Source organism: Mixophyes fleayi, chromosome 6 (assembly GCF_038048845.1).
Source record: "Mixophyes fleayi isolate aMixFle1 chromosome 6, aMixFle1.hap1, whole genome shotgun sequence".
NCBI classification, from domain to species: Eukaryota; Metazoa; Chordata; class Amphibia; order Anura; family Limnodynastidae; genus Mixophyes; species Mixophyes fleayi.
The window spans coordinates 168066235-168082609 of NC_134407.1; the positions used below are offsets into that span (position 1 = coordinate 168066235).

The window sequence follows — 16375 nt, forward strand, 5'->3', positions numbered from 1 at the left end:
CTGAATATCCATAGTCTCACGCCCAAACCCAAATAAAATCAAAGTGTCAGCAATCGGAGTAAAGTGGTGTCTCTACTCTTGGCCATCACCTCGTCCAACCCCTCTTTTTACACTCTGTATATCTACCCTTCAGTAGTTTGTTGCATTTTTTACCTAGATCACAATGATGAGGGTTGCAATGTGAAGGAGTCCGTATAACCGGTAGATGGGCCATTCGTGGGGAAGGTAAGATGTATGTGTGTGCCTGTTGTGGTCTCCTCACCCAGGATGAGTTTGGACCAGTTGAGCTCGTAGTGAGGTACGCATGGTTCCTCCATAGTCATCCCTCAGGATCTGGTAAGTACCTGGGGTGTAGGAAAGCGATTTTTGCTGTATGTTTGGTCTTTACACTACAGCAACTATTACAAAAAGGGGGCATGGCTACACATGTTGGGACATGGACACCCACATTAAGCGCTAGATACAGTAGACAGCCCAGAGGTGGAACTAGCAAGCTGTGTGCTCAGGTGCATAGAGGTGGAGAGGAGGGAACCGGATCTCCCGACCCTCTGCATCTGCCATGTAGCGGGCCTCATAATCTCCATGGGCCTCGGTGCACGGCACCATCCACACCAATGGTAGTTCCGCCACTGAGACAGCCCCTAATCACACAGCCCTCCTCTGAAAAGACCTTTGAATTGGTGTGTGCACCAGAGTTCACCATGGTGAAGTCCCCAGTTATTGAGGTGAGAATGGTACATATCTATAAACTTCAAATCAGGTACAATTTGGTGGCATGTCTGTCCTTCTCTCTGTCCTCCCTCATTCTCCTATACATTACTCTCTTCTACCTCTCTCTCTCTGTCCAACTCTATCTCCTCTCCCTCTAACTCTCTCTCTCTCCTTTTGTTTCGCTTTCACCTACTGACCCTCTCTCTCCTTCGCTGTCTGTTTCTTTTTCTCTCTTCCCTCCCCGCCTGTCTTTCCCTCTCGTCCTATACACCTTCTCCTCCCTCTCTCCTTCCCCTATCTCCTTCTTTCTGCTATTCTCTCTCTCAGTTTCCTCCCTTCTCTCCTTCTTTCTCTCTTTTTTCTCCTTATGTCCCTCTCTCGCTCTCCGTTGCTCTCTCGATTTACTTGTCCACTTGATTTTTTTCACTGACCCTAGCTCTTGCTTGCATGTAACTGAAAGTTCCTCAAATAAATTTAATTTCAATTAGTGAATATGTTTATTCAGTTTGTAGATATATGAATGTGTTAAACTAAGTATTTTTGCTTTTAAGTTTTGAAAGTCAGGTGAATCATCATCATCATCATCACCATTTATTTATATAGCACCACTGATTCCGCAGCGCTGTACAGAGAACTCATTCACATCAGGTCCCTGCCCTATTGGAGCTTACAGTCTAAATTCCCTAACGTACAAATACAGACAGAGACAGAGACAGAGAGAGACTAGGTCCAATTTTGATAGCAGACAATTAACCTACTAGTATGTTTTTTGGAGTGTGGGGGGAAACTGGAGCACCCGGAGGAAACCCACGCAAACAGGGGGAGAACATACAAACCATTAATAGTAAAAAAAATAATAATGTGAGCTAATGGACCTGAACACACATGCACTTACAATTTTATAAATGTTTTCTTCCTTTTAGTAATTTCCAAATTTGCACTTTGCTTGCAGGATTTAGTAGTGTTAATGCCCAATAAAATATAATGGAGTTCTGTGGGAGTGCGTATTGAGTACAGTACCATAGGCAAACCGAGGGGGGTTTCCTAGTGCCTGGAACCCCCCCCCCCCCCCCCCTCCTAGCCTGGGGAACTGTATGCTTGAGGTGGCTGGACCCTGCCCCAGGACCAGCCACTTTGCAGCTTGTGTGCAAATCATTTCTGTCTGCACTGTTCACAGCCATCTCTCCGCAACAAGTATTGAAATCAGCATGAACAGATAGGAGAGAGCAGGACAGTTTGCCAACTGTTCTGACACACTCAAACAGGACTTTGCCCTGATTGTAGGGACAGTTGGGAGGTATGTCTCACTTCACACGGCTATGCTCAAAAGTGGAGAGCTGTGTGCCCCTAAAAGTAGTGCACGCAGCATTGCCCGTGTATATGATGGGCATAGGAAGAGTTTGAGAGCAGCCAAGCACTGTATAAAATTATATCCACGCCCAGAAGCATGTTGGCCATGCCCACTGGCAGTGTGGCATGGAAACCTCTCTCTACAAATCCCGCATTTGCCCCTGAGTACACACACTATGCTGCTAGGCTTTGTGCATGCTCTTCAAATGCTCTGTTAAAAGTGAGGAGAAGGTACAAGGTTTCCATTATGCTTGTATCAGGGCCTTTTTTTCAACTTCTGTGTGTACGTGCTCTAAAACATGTTAAACTGGAAAATTGTGTTTGTTGGCTGCTCACAGGTCAATGTAACAGTGTCATGGGTCAGTATAGCATGCAGTGGCACAAACAATTATATAAACAACACAACTTGCTAGCAAAGGTTTATTGAATAGAATATGCAAAATAAACAGAAAGCAGTGGTGTAGGGATGGCAAAAGTTAGTCTTTAAGGAAGAATGTTTGTCAATGTTTTCCCGAATCTCTGCTAACTTTTAGTTTAATATCTCTCTACAATTTCCCTAACTTCCATAGAAACAACCTGTCCATCCACCACATCCTCATAGATGGTCTTAACTTTCCTGACTTTTTGTGGATCTAAGAAGAAAGGCAAGAAGTGTATCAATTTATTAGGTGAATAATTATTTACTTGTATTTTTTTCAGCCAAGAGCAGCGCAGGGTATTATTGTTCCGAACAACTGTATATTGTAGAGAATAAATACACTAAGTTTTTTAAAATATATTTTTAATTTATAATTGCAGTCTGCCATTCAGGCTTGCAAATTGTTAAATAAAATACCTTGGGGAAAAAAAACAAACAAACAGATATTAAATACACTAAAGTATCTTGCATCTGTCAATTGACTTTTATTTTATTTTTTTATTTACTTGCTTTAATTGTATTTTTTTAAGTTAACAAATCTCATTTCCATTTCTATGGTTGCTGTTAGATTTTAATTCATAAAAATTACAATATTTGTATTTTGAAGAACACACAACTTAAATACAAATGTTTATATGTAACACAATGCTCAGCACAAAATCTAACCAAAGAATAAGTGATAGTAAAAGACTATGGAACTAAATCTAAGAAGTACTTTATTTTTTTTAGGCTGTTTTATTTTATTCATTAATACCTTTATGCATTCTATGCTTGATCTCTGTCAGCTATGCAATTCTCAATTTTAGACTGTGGGCTAGATTTACTAAGCTGCGGGTTTGAAAAAGTGGGGATGTTGCCAATAGCAACCAATCAGATTCTAGCTTTCATTTTGTAGAATGCACTAAATAAATGAAAGCTAGAATCTGATTGGTTGCTATAGGCAACATCCCCACTTTTTCAAACCCGCAGCTTAGTAAATCTAGCCCTGTATCCCTTTTATATGTAGAACTTGAATGATATTTTCTTTCCTGGAAATTTGCACTGAAGTTTCTCAGGTTTCATTGTCATATATGTCGGGGATTTTTTTACCTCTCACTAGCTTCATGTTTTGTCCTATACATAGATTTATACTTTTATAGTAAAAGTCCTATCGCATCTCTTGGAAGACTACTCTATGGGGGGCAATCAATTCAACACGAGATCCCATAGGAGCCACTCGCGTTGTACAGCTGCGCATATTATCATTAGTACGGTACTGTTACAGCGCTGATTTTTGCTTGCACTTCGGTTTCAGGTACCGAACATCCCCCAAAGCCTCATTCCCTACTAATTGAATTCCCCCCTATGGATCTATTGCTCTTTCTATATTCTTATCTCCTTTCTTTATCTTTCAGCCTCCACCAGATCAACCCTCCAATATCATGTAAAATGCGTTTGATATTTGGAGGATTTTGAATCTGTAACTCTCTGTATTTTAGTTTTCATGAGGAAATCGCCTTTTTTCCATGAAAAATCTTAACTTACAGGGCTTACTGTCTCATGATTTAGGCTCCTGGTGAACCAAAACTAATAGGATAGACTTAAATAAGTCACTACAAATGTTTTCTTTATTTGGCATCCAAAATGTAGTATAGGGTAGACTGTATGATCTGAGCAAACCTCAGGTCACATAGGTGTCCTGTTTTTTCTACCTATTTAAACATACACCTTTTCCCGTTATCTTCATTTTGCACATTTGTACTTTATTTTGTGTGAAGAACATTCAATGATATTTGTTGCCAGCAGCAAAAATGGTTCTTTAGTGTTTGGCCAGGAAGTGATCTTTTAAGTGTATCATGTTGCTTATTTTGTATGGTATGGGAAAAGGTACTAAGTGATATGAGCCTAAACATATCGGAAATTTCTTTCCTGGTGACTTAATATGTTTGTGAGGTCCTCACCTTATCTACACAAAGGATGGTACTTTTAGAGAGATGTTTTTGAGGTGTTGTTCATAGTTGATAATAGAATAAATATATGTTTGGTCCACTTCCAATATTGATCCAAGGGATTTTTTCTATGGAAAATGGAAACAGTTAATGCAACTTTAGCATTTACTACTAACAGTGTCAAGCTACATCTATACAATTTTTCTACGCATTTGTGGGGCATAAGTATACTCACTTGTTAAATTTTTTTAGTATACAATATGTATGTTTATATTTTTTTAAATATATTATTTACAATTTGACCCTTGTATTTGGATTAACTCTTGGGCCCTTTTGCACTTGTCGAGCACCACATTCATACCATTACCTGATTGGACTGCAGATCAGTCTCCAAGTTTTGAAGTACTTTTATCTTGATAGAACTCTTGGACACATCTATGCTAATTGAAATCACCTTTGTCAGCTCCTCACTCTGAAACAGCAAATTGACACATTAAAAACCAGTTTGCTGCATCAGAGACAGCTGCAACATACATTTCTAATTTGACATTGGGCTTCTAAATTAAGTGGTTGGTGTGCTTATGCTATATCACTCAATCATTGCCACTTAACACGTATAGACCAATATAATCTCTGTCTCTAGTATTGTAACCCTCTACAGTAGTTGTTTTAACCTGTTCAGGTGTTAGAATCTTCATAATCCATGCTAATTGTGTGCTACTGTAATACAACATTTTATATTAATTTTGTCTGAGAATCTAAGGCAGAAATTGACCTTGGTCCTTTAAGAGGACAATACGTTACCTTTGTAAACAAGCATCTCAATACATTATGAGGTCAGATCATCAGATCATGAAGTGGTCATACACCCCTAACAGTAAGTTAAACTACTCTATTGTTTACTAGCCAAGTCAGTGAGAAGACATCACCATCCAGTCATGGAATAACCAGCTGTGTGAATACCTTGCACCCGTACTAATTATTCTGTTGTCACAAATGGGAACAATATTATGCACAGGAGGTTCATGTGGGAATACTTTGAGGGTGGGACAAACATTGGTCACATCAGCTTACTGGTGCTCGCCCCCAAGTGCCCATGTCTTTAAAAACAAAACAAACACCTTACAAATTCTTCACAGTTAGCAGCAGTCATTGGTGATCATTGATCATTTACCTGATCGTGATGCTTTTCATCTGGTGATCATTGATCATTTACCTGATCGTGATGCTATTCGCATGATGTACTGTAAATATGAGCACAAGTTATTTGTATACACCTGCTCAAGAAAGTGATCCTCAGTCTCTCTCCTGTTTTTATGAGCAATCTGCTCGTACTGCTCCCTCATGTCATTCAGGAGTTTGGTCAAATCCGTGCCTGGAGCTGCATTCATTGCAATGGTTACTTTACCAACTGCTCTACCTTGGAGAGATGACATCTCCTATAAGGAAAAACGAGCAATGTTAAGCAACACATTATTTCCATGTATTTGTAACATGCTGCATTGGTCCTCTATATTTACTTGTATATATTACCTCTTTTAAATTCACTAAAGAGAAGGCCTCTAATTAATACCGTACTTATTGTGTCATTTCTACGCTGAAGGATACAACACAACACTGTTTCCTATAAAACCAGATCCTTTGCTGCACAGAATATTCACAAAAAGAACTTCGGACTCTGATGGCTGTTTTACACCTACTGCAGTTTTTTTCCATCCTTCTGGAGGATATTAAGCATTAGATGTATTTGTGTGTGGGTTTTATCCCTCATCTCAATGACCTGCAGTTTAAATGGCTTCTGTCAAAATTAAATCTACACTGTGTGTGTCCCCATGTGGTAGAGAATATAGATTGTAAGCTCCACTTAGGTAGGGACTGATGTCAATCTTAAATATTCTCTGTAAAATGCTGTGTAACATGTAGGCACTCTATAAAGAACTAATAATAAGTAAGGGGGGCTTACACTTCTCTTTCTACCAGACTGATAAAATGATGGGGGTTCCTCTTAATATTCTTTCCAAATTAAAAAATTGTCCTCTAAAACAGTGATCCTCATTATTGATAGTGAAAATGATGCACTATTATATGTCAGTTATGTGTTAATGATATTGGGTTATATATGACCAGGCGGTACACAGAAAATGAGCCATCTTTTTTACTCTCCTATGAAGTCACATTTTAGGTTTGATGCCAGGGTATGTATGAGGCAAAAGTTTTCTCTGGACATAGGTATATCAGACTGTTCCACATGTATAATTATCTAGCTGCAACTGATTTTGATACAAATGCACAATATTAAATTTAGCTACAAAATATGAGCGGTTTGGATTCCTTGAAATCCGCCGCTGGTGATCCGAGTGTATCAGGTCGTGACTCGGTTTCTCCCGCCCATCTCGGATCTCAAAATGAGGCAAAACCTCATTTCCGTCAATTTTTCAAAACGCACTCTATATAGTCCTCCCTTGTTTTTTCAGTGCCATTTTAGAACAGACAGCAGGTAGGGAGGAGGTTAGCTGCGGTGCTCTGCTCATAAAATAGCATTAGGGGTGAACCAAGGACATAGAAAAGCAGTAGAATCCTGTAATTATTCTTTGAGAAAACAGTGCTTTTGCTGTCAGAATATTAGCAGCAGAGTCCAAAAACCAAAAAGATTTCTTGAAAGTTTTTCTAGTGAAAGTAATCTTGTGTGGGGCAGTAACAAGTGAAATCATTTCATTTTTCAATACTTTTATATTTTGGAAGGGTCATTCAGTGAAATATATATTTAGAGAAGGCTTTTTGTGAGATTCAGCAAACAGCCGCACACCCCAAGAAACCGCTATATATTCTAATCTTTTCTATGTTTTCAATACTTTTTTATTTTGGAAGGGTCATTCAGTGAAATCTATACTTAAAGAAGACTGTGAGAGTCAGCACGCAGCAGCACACCCCAAAAAAAGCTATATTTTCTAATTTTTTTCTATTTTTCAATCTATTCATTTCTATCTAATTTATTGTCTCTATATAAATAAATGAGGATGCTGAGAGATGAATGTGGCCTGCACCCCTACTACAAAAATTCAAAGATTAGGCCCACAGTACATTGCCAAGAGCAGGGCTTTCCTTCCTTATTTTTCATATATCATCATTATCAGCAGCTATATATATAGCACCACTAATTCCGCAGCACTGCACTCCTATCAGTCCCTGTCCCATTGGAGCTTACGGTCTAAATTTCCTATCATAGACACACACACAGACTGAGCGAGACTAAGGTCAATTTAATAGCAGCCTCAAATGCTCCACGCCGTAATGCTGCCATTCTGAATTAAACTAGGGTACTTGTAAACCTTTCTATGGGAGGGAGGATGGGAAAATCATTGCCCTGGGGTAAGTTTTGTCTAACCCCGGGTAACAGAGACTGTCCGAGATTTGCAGCAGAGGTGGTCCCCAAGAAGGGGTGCACTCACTCTGATGCCAGGACAACCGGGAAGCCTCACACTGCCATTGCATACTGACTAGTGACAGGCAGCCAGGGTGCATCTGTAATTAAATTATTACTGCCTCTTGAGTGGATGTGGGGGATGTGCTCTTGGCCCCATTTCTCTTATCTCCATGCTACCAATTCCTGCTCATAAGCTTTTACTACATTGGGTTAAGTCCTGGGGTAATCCGAGTACCTGTGAGTGCATCCAACTCTGCGGGAAAGGCGGCTGCTATAGATGGATACCTCTCCTGCTAGTTCTAAAAGCTTATGACAGTTTCTAAGAAGCCGTAACATTACAAAGGATTATATCCTGGGACCAGTGGTGTAAAAGCAATCTGACCTTCCACTGTCTGGTTTTGCTATTAGTTGTTAGCTGTCTCGCATTTTTCTCTGTAACCTTTTTTCACATTTCCATTGGTGTTCCTTTGGTTATTTATTTATTTAATTACAGTAATAGTAAGTCTGAACATACAAAGGAGGTTTTGGTGCAATGAAAGAGAGATATCAACACTATTCAGTTTATTATTTTTTTAATTGAGTCAGAGAAACCAAATGCAATGATGGCAAAGTTCCAAAATCCTTCATTAAGACAGCTCGCTGAAGACTTTGGCCAACATTGGTGAAAATTGGGACAATTGGAAAGGGATCATTAGAAAATAGACTAGAAATGACTGGAAATGAATGTTAATGCTATAAATAGTAATATAGGAACAAAAACAGTTTCAAATTACATTATTTTACCTATTTTTCACAATTTTCAAGTAAAGGCAGATCCAAAACCTATCGCGCTTGTTTGACAAAACCGGTTACAAAGCTGAAACACGAGGGTGGGTTAGAACCAACACCGGTTTCGAAACCGAAACACGAGAATCAGCTTGCATCTGTATTAGCTACATGGGGTGGAAAAAACTTTGAAGGTTTTCCCTTACTTTCTCCAATCCAATACTAGCTAAAGGAGGGTTTTAATATGAAAATAAGGAAAAAAGTTAAATTTAGTGAGGAGGAAGCCGAAATAGGGGCCACTGGGTCCTGACTTTCTTCCTATGTGCCCTATGTAACGTGAAAGCACAGCGCACACAATGTAATGGGCAAGCAATTTTGTTGCAAGTTTTCTGTGTACCTTATTGTACCCTGGAAAGAAAGTGCAAAAGGGAAAAAATTAAGTGCAATATTTTGCCATTCACCACTCTGTCATAAATGACCTCCTATAGGGTACATTATAGTTTTACACTTACAAAAGGAGGGTTTACACACCACTCCCTTTTCTCACAGGCTGATAAACTGGTGGAGGTTCCTCACTGATATACCTTCCAAAACATGAAATTGAAAAATTGTGACTTTTAAACACATGTCCAGATCTGCCTAGGTCTTGCCAGATCTTCCCAAATGAGGCGTATGATCTAACAAAATACAATCATATTTTGTGTTACATCCACATCATAAGGCTATGTCCACTGCTGAAATGATGGCTGGCGTATGGAAATGGAACAGTTTTGGGGTGTGCTTCCTTGGAAATGCCACTGTTTCTTCAGCGCAGCTGACCCCTGTAATTTCATGCTCAGGAGAGCTTCACATTGCTGTAGGAAAGGTATAGGGAAGATCTTGTGCACTGGCCACTGGCTGCATTAACAGCCATTTAAGGTTTTGTCCAGTGGCATGGCCATCCAATCAGCAATTGGTTGTCATTATAATAAATGCATTGGATACCTCCTTTTTCCTAAACCCTATAGAAAACATTTTTACAGGAAAATAAAGTTGAAGAATCTAGTGTTTATGGAACAGTTCCTTAGAGCACACCTAGCCCTGGACTTGTACAGTTGTTTTCTAAAGATTTCACTCACTAATACTATTACAAAGTCAGTATTGTCCATACAAGTTACACGCTACTTATCATTACTTGTCTACCACAGAGCAGAGAATGTAAATTACAGAGCTGCAACAATTACAGCTTGAAAGAATTCCTGAAAAAATCATTCAAGAAAAGACAGATCTCTTCTAAATGCTCAGCTGAGAGAAAATATTGGGTATCACACAATTCAAAAATTATTTGAAAAGATTATTATTATTATTATTATTATTCTTTATTTATATGGTGCCAAAAGGTTTTCAGAGTGCCGAACAAAATGCAAAATATAATACAAACCATACAGAGTACAACAGTACAGAGCAAAATGAGTAAAACCAAGACTCCAAAAGCTCCAAGCAAAGCAAGTACAGTGATGTTGGAGAGGAGGAAATGGTGTTGAGACAGAAGGTAAGAGGGCCTTGCTCATAAGAGCTTACATACTAAAGGGAGGGGAAACAGACATCAGGCATGAGAGGAGTCAGTGGAGTGGATCAAGCTCAAAGGGAGCTTGAATAGGAAAGTGGGAGGTAAGGAAAAACAAGGATGGAGAAGGTTAGATGATGATGATGAGAAGGTTAGGTGGATTGCTGGTAGGCTTTGAGGAACAGATGGCTTTTGAGAGCCTGTTTGAAGGTGTTCAGATAAGGGGACAGACAGATGGAGGTCATTCCAGTGGAGGGGACAGCATGGGAGAAATCTTGAATTCTCTCTGTCATGGTTGGCAAAATGGAAAATAGATCCTTAGGCTCTGCTGAACATAGCTAGGCCCACCCACGGGCGCAGAGTCTAACAGGCAGGTGGTTTTCACCAGGAACCCCTGCAAGGAGGTATGGTCTTAGTGGCGCCAAACCTGGAGGTTGCGATCCCGCGAGTGAGTGAACAGCAGAACGATGTGGGGAAGCCAAGTGAAGCGGGCAGAGACAATGGAACCCACAGGTAAGTGGTATAGATACAGGAACAACAATAATATATGGTGATGGTCAGCAGCCAATGAGTCACTAGGAGAATAGGTGCTCTGCAGGATAACAATGAGAGAACAGGAGGTGTCACATCGGTGTACTCAGGAGTAAATAGTAGAGATACTGGAACAGCGGAAGTTCAACATTAGAAATAAGCTGAGCACACTGGAAAAGCGGAGGTAACTCAGGACAACAGCTGATGAGTCATTGATGTAGTAGCGGCTCTGGGAGGCAGCAGTGAGAGAACAGAGGCTGTCACAATGAAGTACTCTGGAGATGGTAATGGAAGTACTGGAACAGCAATAGTTCAACACAGCCACAGACTGAAGGCAGACTGGAGTAGCAGAGGTAACTCGTAGTAACAGCTGATGAGTCAAAGACACAGTAACGGCTCTGAGTGGTAGCGATGAGAGATGGAGCTGTCACAATGAAGTACACTGGAGAAGGTAATAGAGGTACTGGAGCAGCAATGGTTCAACACGGCCACAGACTGAGAGCAGACTGGAGTAAGGGAGGTAACCCGCAGTAACAGCTGATGAGTCACAGAGGTAGTAGCGGCTCTATTAACATCTCCAGTGAACTTCAGTGGTAGCGATGAGAGATCTGGAGCTGTCACGATGAAGTACACTGGAGATGGTAAGAGAGGTACTGGAGCAGCGAAGGTTCAGCACAGGCCTTGATCTGAGAGCAGGCTAAAATAGCGGAGGCAACTCGGAATAGCAGCTGATGAGTCACAGGTGTAGTAGCGGTTCTGAGTGGTAGCGATGAGAGAACCGGTGCTGTCATGATGAAGTTCACTGGAGATGTTAATAGAGGTACTGGAGCAGCGATGGTTCAACACAGACCACGAACTGAGAGCAAGCTGGAATACACGCAAACCACAAGGAGAACAGGAACCAGAACCACAGGCTGCAGAAAGTGAGCTTGAAGAACAGGCATCAGACAGGTGAATCCAGGAGGTTTAAATAGTGCTCCAGAAATGCTTAGCCAATGAAAAGAGGGAGGAGGCCCTGAAGTGCAATAGACTTGCACCTGCGCAGATCTGAATATAGCTGAATGAATGAATGGTGTCTGACGCTGAAGCATGGTAGTTTCCAGATTAATGGAATGCAGGTAACGAGACAGGTACTTATTTGCGGGACCGGAGCGTTACACTATCGTGCGATGAGGTTATCAGTGGGGAGGAGAGGCGACGGTCATTGGCCGAGTGCATGGAAAGGGTGAGAGTGTAAATGGAGAGGAGGTTAGAGATATAAGGGGCAGTAGAATGGGAGTGGGCCTTGTAGGTGAGGGTGAGGAGTTTAAAGAGGATTCTGTAAGGGAAAGGGAGCCAGTATAAGGCAAGGCAGAGATGGGATGCAGAGGAGGAGTGGCGTAATAGAAACATGAGTCTCGCAGCTGCATTGAGAATAGAGTGGAGAGGCTGCTAATGAGAAGGTTACAGTAATCAAGCCGGGAAATGATGAGTGCGTTGATAATGGTTTTAGAGGCATCCTGAGAAAGGAAGGGCCGGATGCAGACAATATTCCGTAGTTGGAAGCGACAAGATTGGGCAAGAGACTGGAGAGAGAGAGAGGAGTCGAGGGTGACACCCAGGCAGTGGAGTTAGGGAACAGGAGAGATGGTGGTGTTATTAACGTCACCATCTCTCCTGTCATAGACACAATTCAAAGATTTATATATAAAAATATAATTGTAGACTTTGAAGGCTCACATCATTTAATTATTTTTATGTTTTATAGTATCCGGCCTCCCATCAAACAGCGCAGAACCAACTTTAAGGCATCCAGTCACCTGATGCAGTGTGTGATTGGGTTGGGAAAGTTATAGTGACAAAGGGGTGATTCATAAACCAATAAAATAAAAGCCTCACTCAAAAAAGTAATTTTTGTTTCATAAATGACACGTATTTGACTCTTGGAAACTAGGCATTGGTTTTAAAATGTGCCTCAATTATTTGTTAATATTTTTCCATTTTGTTAGGGCTAAATGAATAGTATTAGCCAGTGCTGTCTATAGAAAAGAATTGTACATATTGTTAAGGTTATTGCTAGGTGTGCTTTACAGAATTTGTGTAAAGTTATTTTACACCATGTAAACTTATTTCAAACCTTAACCTTTATTTCCAGGCAAATACCTCATCCTAGCCTAGACCTCAACCCAAATGCAAACACCAACCCCTGATCCAAAACCTTGTCCTAAACTCTTAAATCTTACACTGAATCCTAATAAGTTTATTTAAAAATATCAATCTTTTTTTTAAATTACAAGCAGCCACCCATGGCTCCTAGCAACAGGGAAAGTTTTAGTGATTACAGTGGTTAGGGCTCTGGTGCCATATGACATAAAATATTGTATTCTAAAACCCAGCAATTAGAGCACATTGATTGTATAGTATGTGCACTGGTAGTGTGGTAAGCCAGCTTCAGAGGGACCTACTCCACAGTATTTTCAGGAATATCATCTTTCATGTGTACTGGCAACATAATCCTAACCACTCTGCCAGTTACTCATTCTAATTCTAGTAGTGGGGCCTTGAAAAATCCCCTTTAAAATGACCACTGTGCCATGTAAGACACACACGGAAGACTCTATTTCAGTGTCTATTTTAAACATTGGCTCCCATGTTTCAGAGCCACTTGAGTTTATGTCATGTATGTACTGCAATCTTACTCTCACACATATAGTATGACAGAAGCTATATTTGACCCTTACCTCTTGGTGATTCTTCTTGAGATGCATCAGTTCTTCTGTCAGGCTCTCAATTTGTACCTCCAGGTCAGATCTAGACAGGGTCAACTCATCCAGTACTCTACGCAGACCATTAATATCAGCCTCCACGCTCTGACGGAGAGCCAACTCATTCTCATACCTGAAGAGACATCACCAGCATCTTACCTCTGTCCACTTCATGGATTAGAGTGCACCACAACCCATGATATGCCCCAGTATTTCTAGAACTTACTTCAGTCTGAAGTCATCAGCTGCCAACCTGGCATTGTCAATCTGCAAAATGGTCTTGGTATTATCAATAGTGGCAGCAAGGATCTAAGTTAAGAGGCACAATAGAGTAATCAACTAATGTTTGCAATATATATTAGAAATGTATATTATATGCATATAGACATTTGAGTAATACTTTACAATTCACATAAACAAGTAATGTATTCAATCTAGAAAAATAACTATTATCCTTTTATATTGTTCTATTTTACATGCATTGCTACATTTTTTATTTATTTCATTTTCTTCTTGACATACATTATTTATCTTTGAAGCACATACAGCCTCATTTTAAAAACATGAGTCTTATATCACTAATGTGCTTTGTTCCATCTAAGGACAATGAAAACAAATATCTGATTAATTGCTATGGTTTACAGCACGACAGCTGTTTATACATGAAGTCAGCCTTATGTCCCTCCCTTGTACACACATTGACGTACAATAGTCCAACGGGTTAGGAATGCTGTATGCAGTATTCCAGGGAAGTGAACTATAGTGTGTTGCATTGGGAATGGGGATGGTATATTAATGATGACTAAGTTACTCTTTGTACTACGACAAATAGGTGGTACAGAGCAGAACACTTCCAATCTCTCCTCAATGATTTTGCCAGTTATACACTGATTAATTATATAGAAAAAAAGCTTTTATTTTTATATTTACCTTTACTAAATAATAAAACCATTATTGCATTACAAAATCCTTCACCAGATCCCCCAGCAAGACATTATTATTGTATTTAATTCAGAGTTGCATTTTGTACCATAATGAATCTCAGTCCCATTTTTCCAGAGTGTTCCTTTTACTATGGTATTAATAAATTGAAATTGTTTACTGATCTCATGAGATCTGCGGAACATTGATATGTTCTTAATAAGTCTTACCTGGTACTGATGTATTTTGCAGATCATCTCACGTTAGGATCACATGCAACGAATTCTAGCTACAGGACAATTTTAATTTTGTGACATATAGTAATTGAAGACTTCCAGTTTTTATGCAAATACAAAAAGTTCTTATAAACATATTATTCATTTGCTGCCCATTTAAATGGAATTGTCCAATTTATTTATTTTACACTTTATTTGAACTTAAAAGCAGACACTTTTGTTTGCTATACGTGTACAGTTGCATTCTCTCTATGTCATTATACATTCTATGCAGGTTCATTTTCTTACTAGTGTACAGAACAGTACCTGTGTCTATGAGTGGTGAAATATCCCCAAAATTTTGCAAGAGGTGCATTTACTTTTTCCTTTTAAGACATCACAACTTCAGACAATACTTCATATCTACTTTAGTTACTCAACCATCTGCTTGATATAAGTTATCATTTTCATGTTAGATTTGTTTTGAAAACTGCTAATTAATGTATGTAGTTGTTTATCAGGCTATGACAATAATTTATTAGCATTTATTTTAAGGTAAAACAATTTCACTAAACCATTGTGACTAATTAAACACGTGCAAGTTGTACTAGACAGAGGCTGATTGGCAGCTGCCGTTAAATGTAAATTTAGCTCCTGGATACAATGTTACTAGAGAAATCCTAGCATTTTTTGTGGAATAGCTGGTCACAGAGTAATGATGCAATTATATTAGCGTTAGTCCAGTTGAGAATATTCTGCACGGTGAATGAGACATTTATTCTGTATCATGTTGCATATATGTCTATCAATCATAGTTGAATGGGCATAGAAGTATGCCTTTCCTTATTTCTGAGATCCTCAATAATTGGGTCATATTTGCTGTAGTCCACTGCACCTGCACCAGTAGAGGACCCTGGACGTAGTTTATCGTACCATTCTCGGATTTTGCGCTCAAAGTCAGCATTAGCCTCTTCTAAAGCCTTGCCCTTGTCCAGGTAACTGGCTAAGCGGTCATTAAGGTTTTGCATGGTTTGTTTTTCTTTGTTTGCTAGAATGCCTTCAAAAGCACCTCCTCCAGCACCTTCACCAAATCCACCACCAGCTTCTCAACCAAACATGCCTCCACCTAGTTCCCCTCCAGCACCTCCAACAAAACCTTCACCAGCTCCCCCACTAAATCCTCATCCATACCCTCAACCAGCTCCCCCACCAAACCCTCCTCCATAGCCTTCACCAGAACCCCCACCAAATAACCCTTCATAACCTCCACCACCTCTTGCTGTAAAACCATCACTAAATTCACCTCCTCCAAAACCATCATTAAAGCCTTGCTCAAGCATTACATTTGCATGTCCCCTACTACTTCGATAGGTAGACAATGATTTACAAAAACTTTGGGTCGACATGCTGTTGGAGCAGAGAAGGAACTCGCAGAGTGATCTGTGACTGTAAAATCAAACAGATGCCAGTGCTGTTAGTTTCCTTGTTCATTTATATAAAAAGATGGTGGGTGTATCTTCCTGTGTTCCTTTACCTGGAAGAAATCTTTGTTGTGTAAGATCAGCAATTTGGTGCCCAGTTCAGTAATTTATTCAGTTTCAATATGTTCCTATCTGCACAAATATGTTAGCACAAGGCTATGATTATTAAATCATAAAGGGACCATGGGTGGAGTGACATTATATTGTCTTCAAGCTGCTCATGCCTCTCTAAACCTGTCTAAATTAATTATTTGTGCATTATAATTTAACATTTGTGGTGGAAGCAACAAAAACTTCCAGATGATCAGATACCACCTTTTTGCTTTCTAGGTTGCAATTCT

The 16375-nt window shown here is 39.8% G+C and overlaps 1 protein-coding gene across 1 annotated transcript; it reads right to left on the reverse strand.

Annotated features, from left to right (window-relative positions):
• Window positions 1–2595: 2595 nt before the first annotated feature.
• On the reverse strand, window positions 2596–15668 carry LOC142095370 (keratin, type I cytoskeletal 24-like). The gene is made up of 5 exons (XM_075178322.1): window positions 15396–15668; window positions 13644–13726; window positions 13394–13550; window positions 5624–5846; window positions 2596–2693 (listed from the first exon to the last, which is right to left on the reverse strand). The coding sequence occupies exons 1-5, from the start codon at window positions 15579–15581 to the stop codon at window positions 2596–2598; spliced, it is 747 nt and encodes a 248-aa protein (XP_075034423.1). The 5' UTR covers window positions 15582–15668.
• Between the last annotated feature and the right edge of the window lie 707 nt (window positions 15669–16375).

Excerpts from the sequence above, each read along its gene's own strand:
- LOC142095370 (XM_075178322.1), bottom strand. The coding sequence starts at position 15,581 with ATGCAAAACCTTAATGACCGCTTAGCCAGTTACCTGGACAAGGGCAAG. Across the intron at positions 13,551-13,643 it reads GCTGATGACTTCAGACTGAA|GTATGAGAATGAGTTGGCTC; the intron begins GTAAGTTCTAGA and ends ATGTCTCTTCAG. Across the intron at positions 2,694-5,623 it reads GCGAATAGCATCACGATCAG|ATCCACAAAAAGTCAGGAAA; the intron begins GTAAATGATCAA and ends CTTTCTTCTTAG.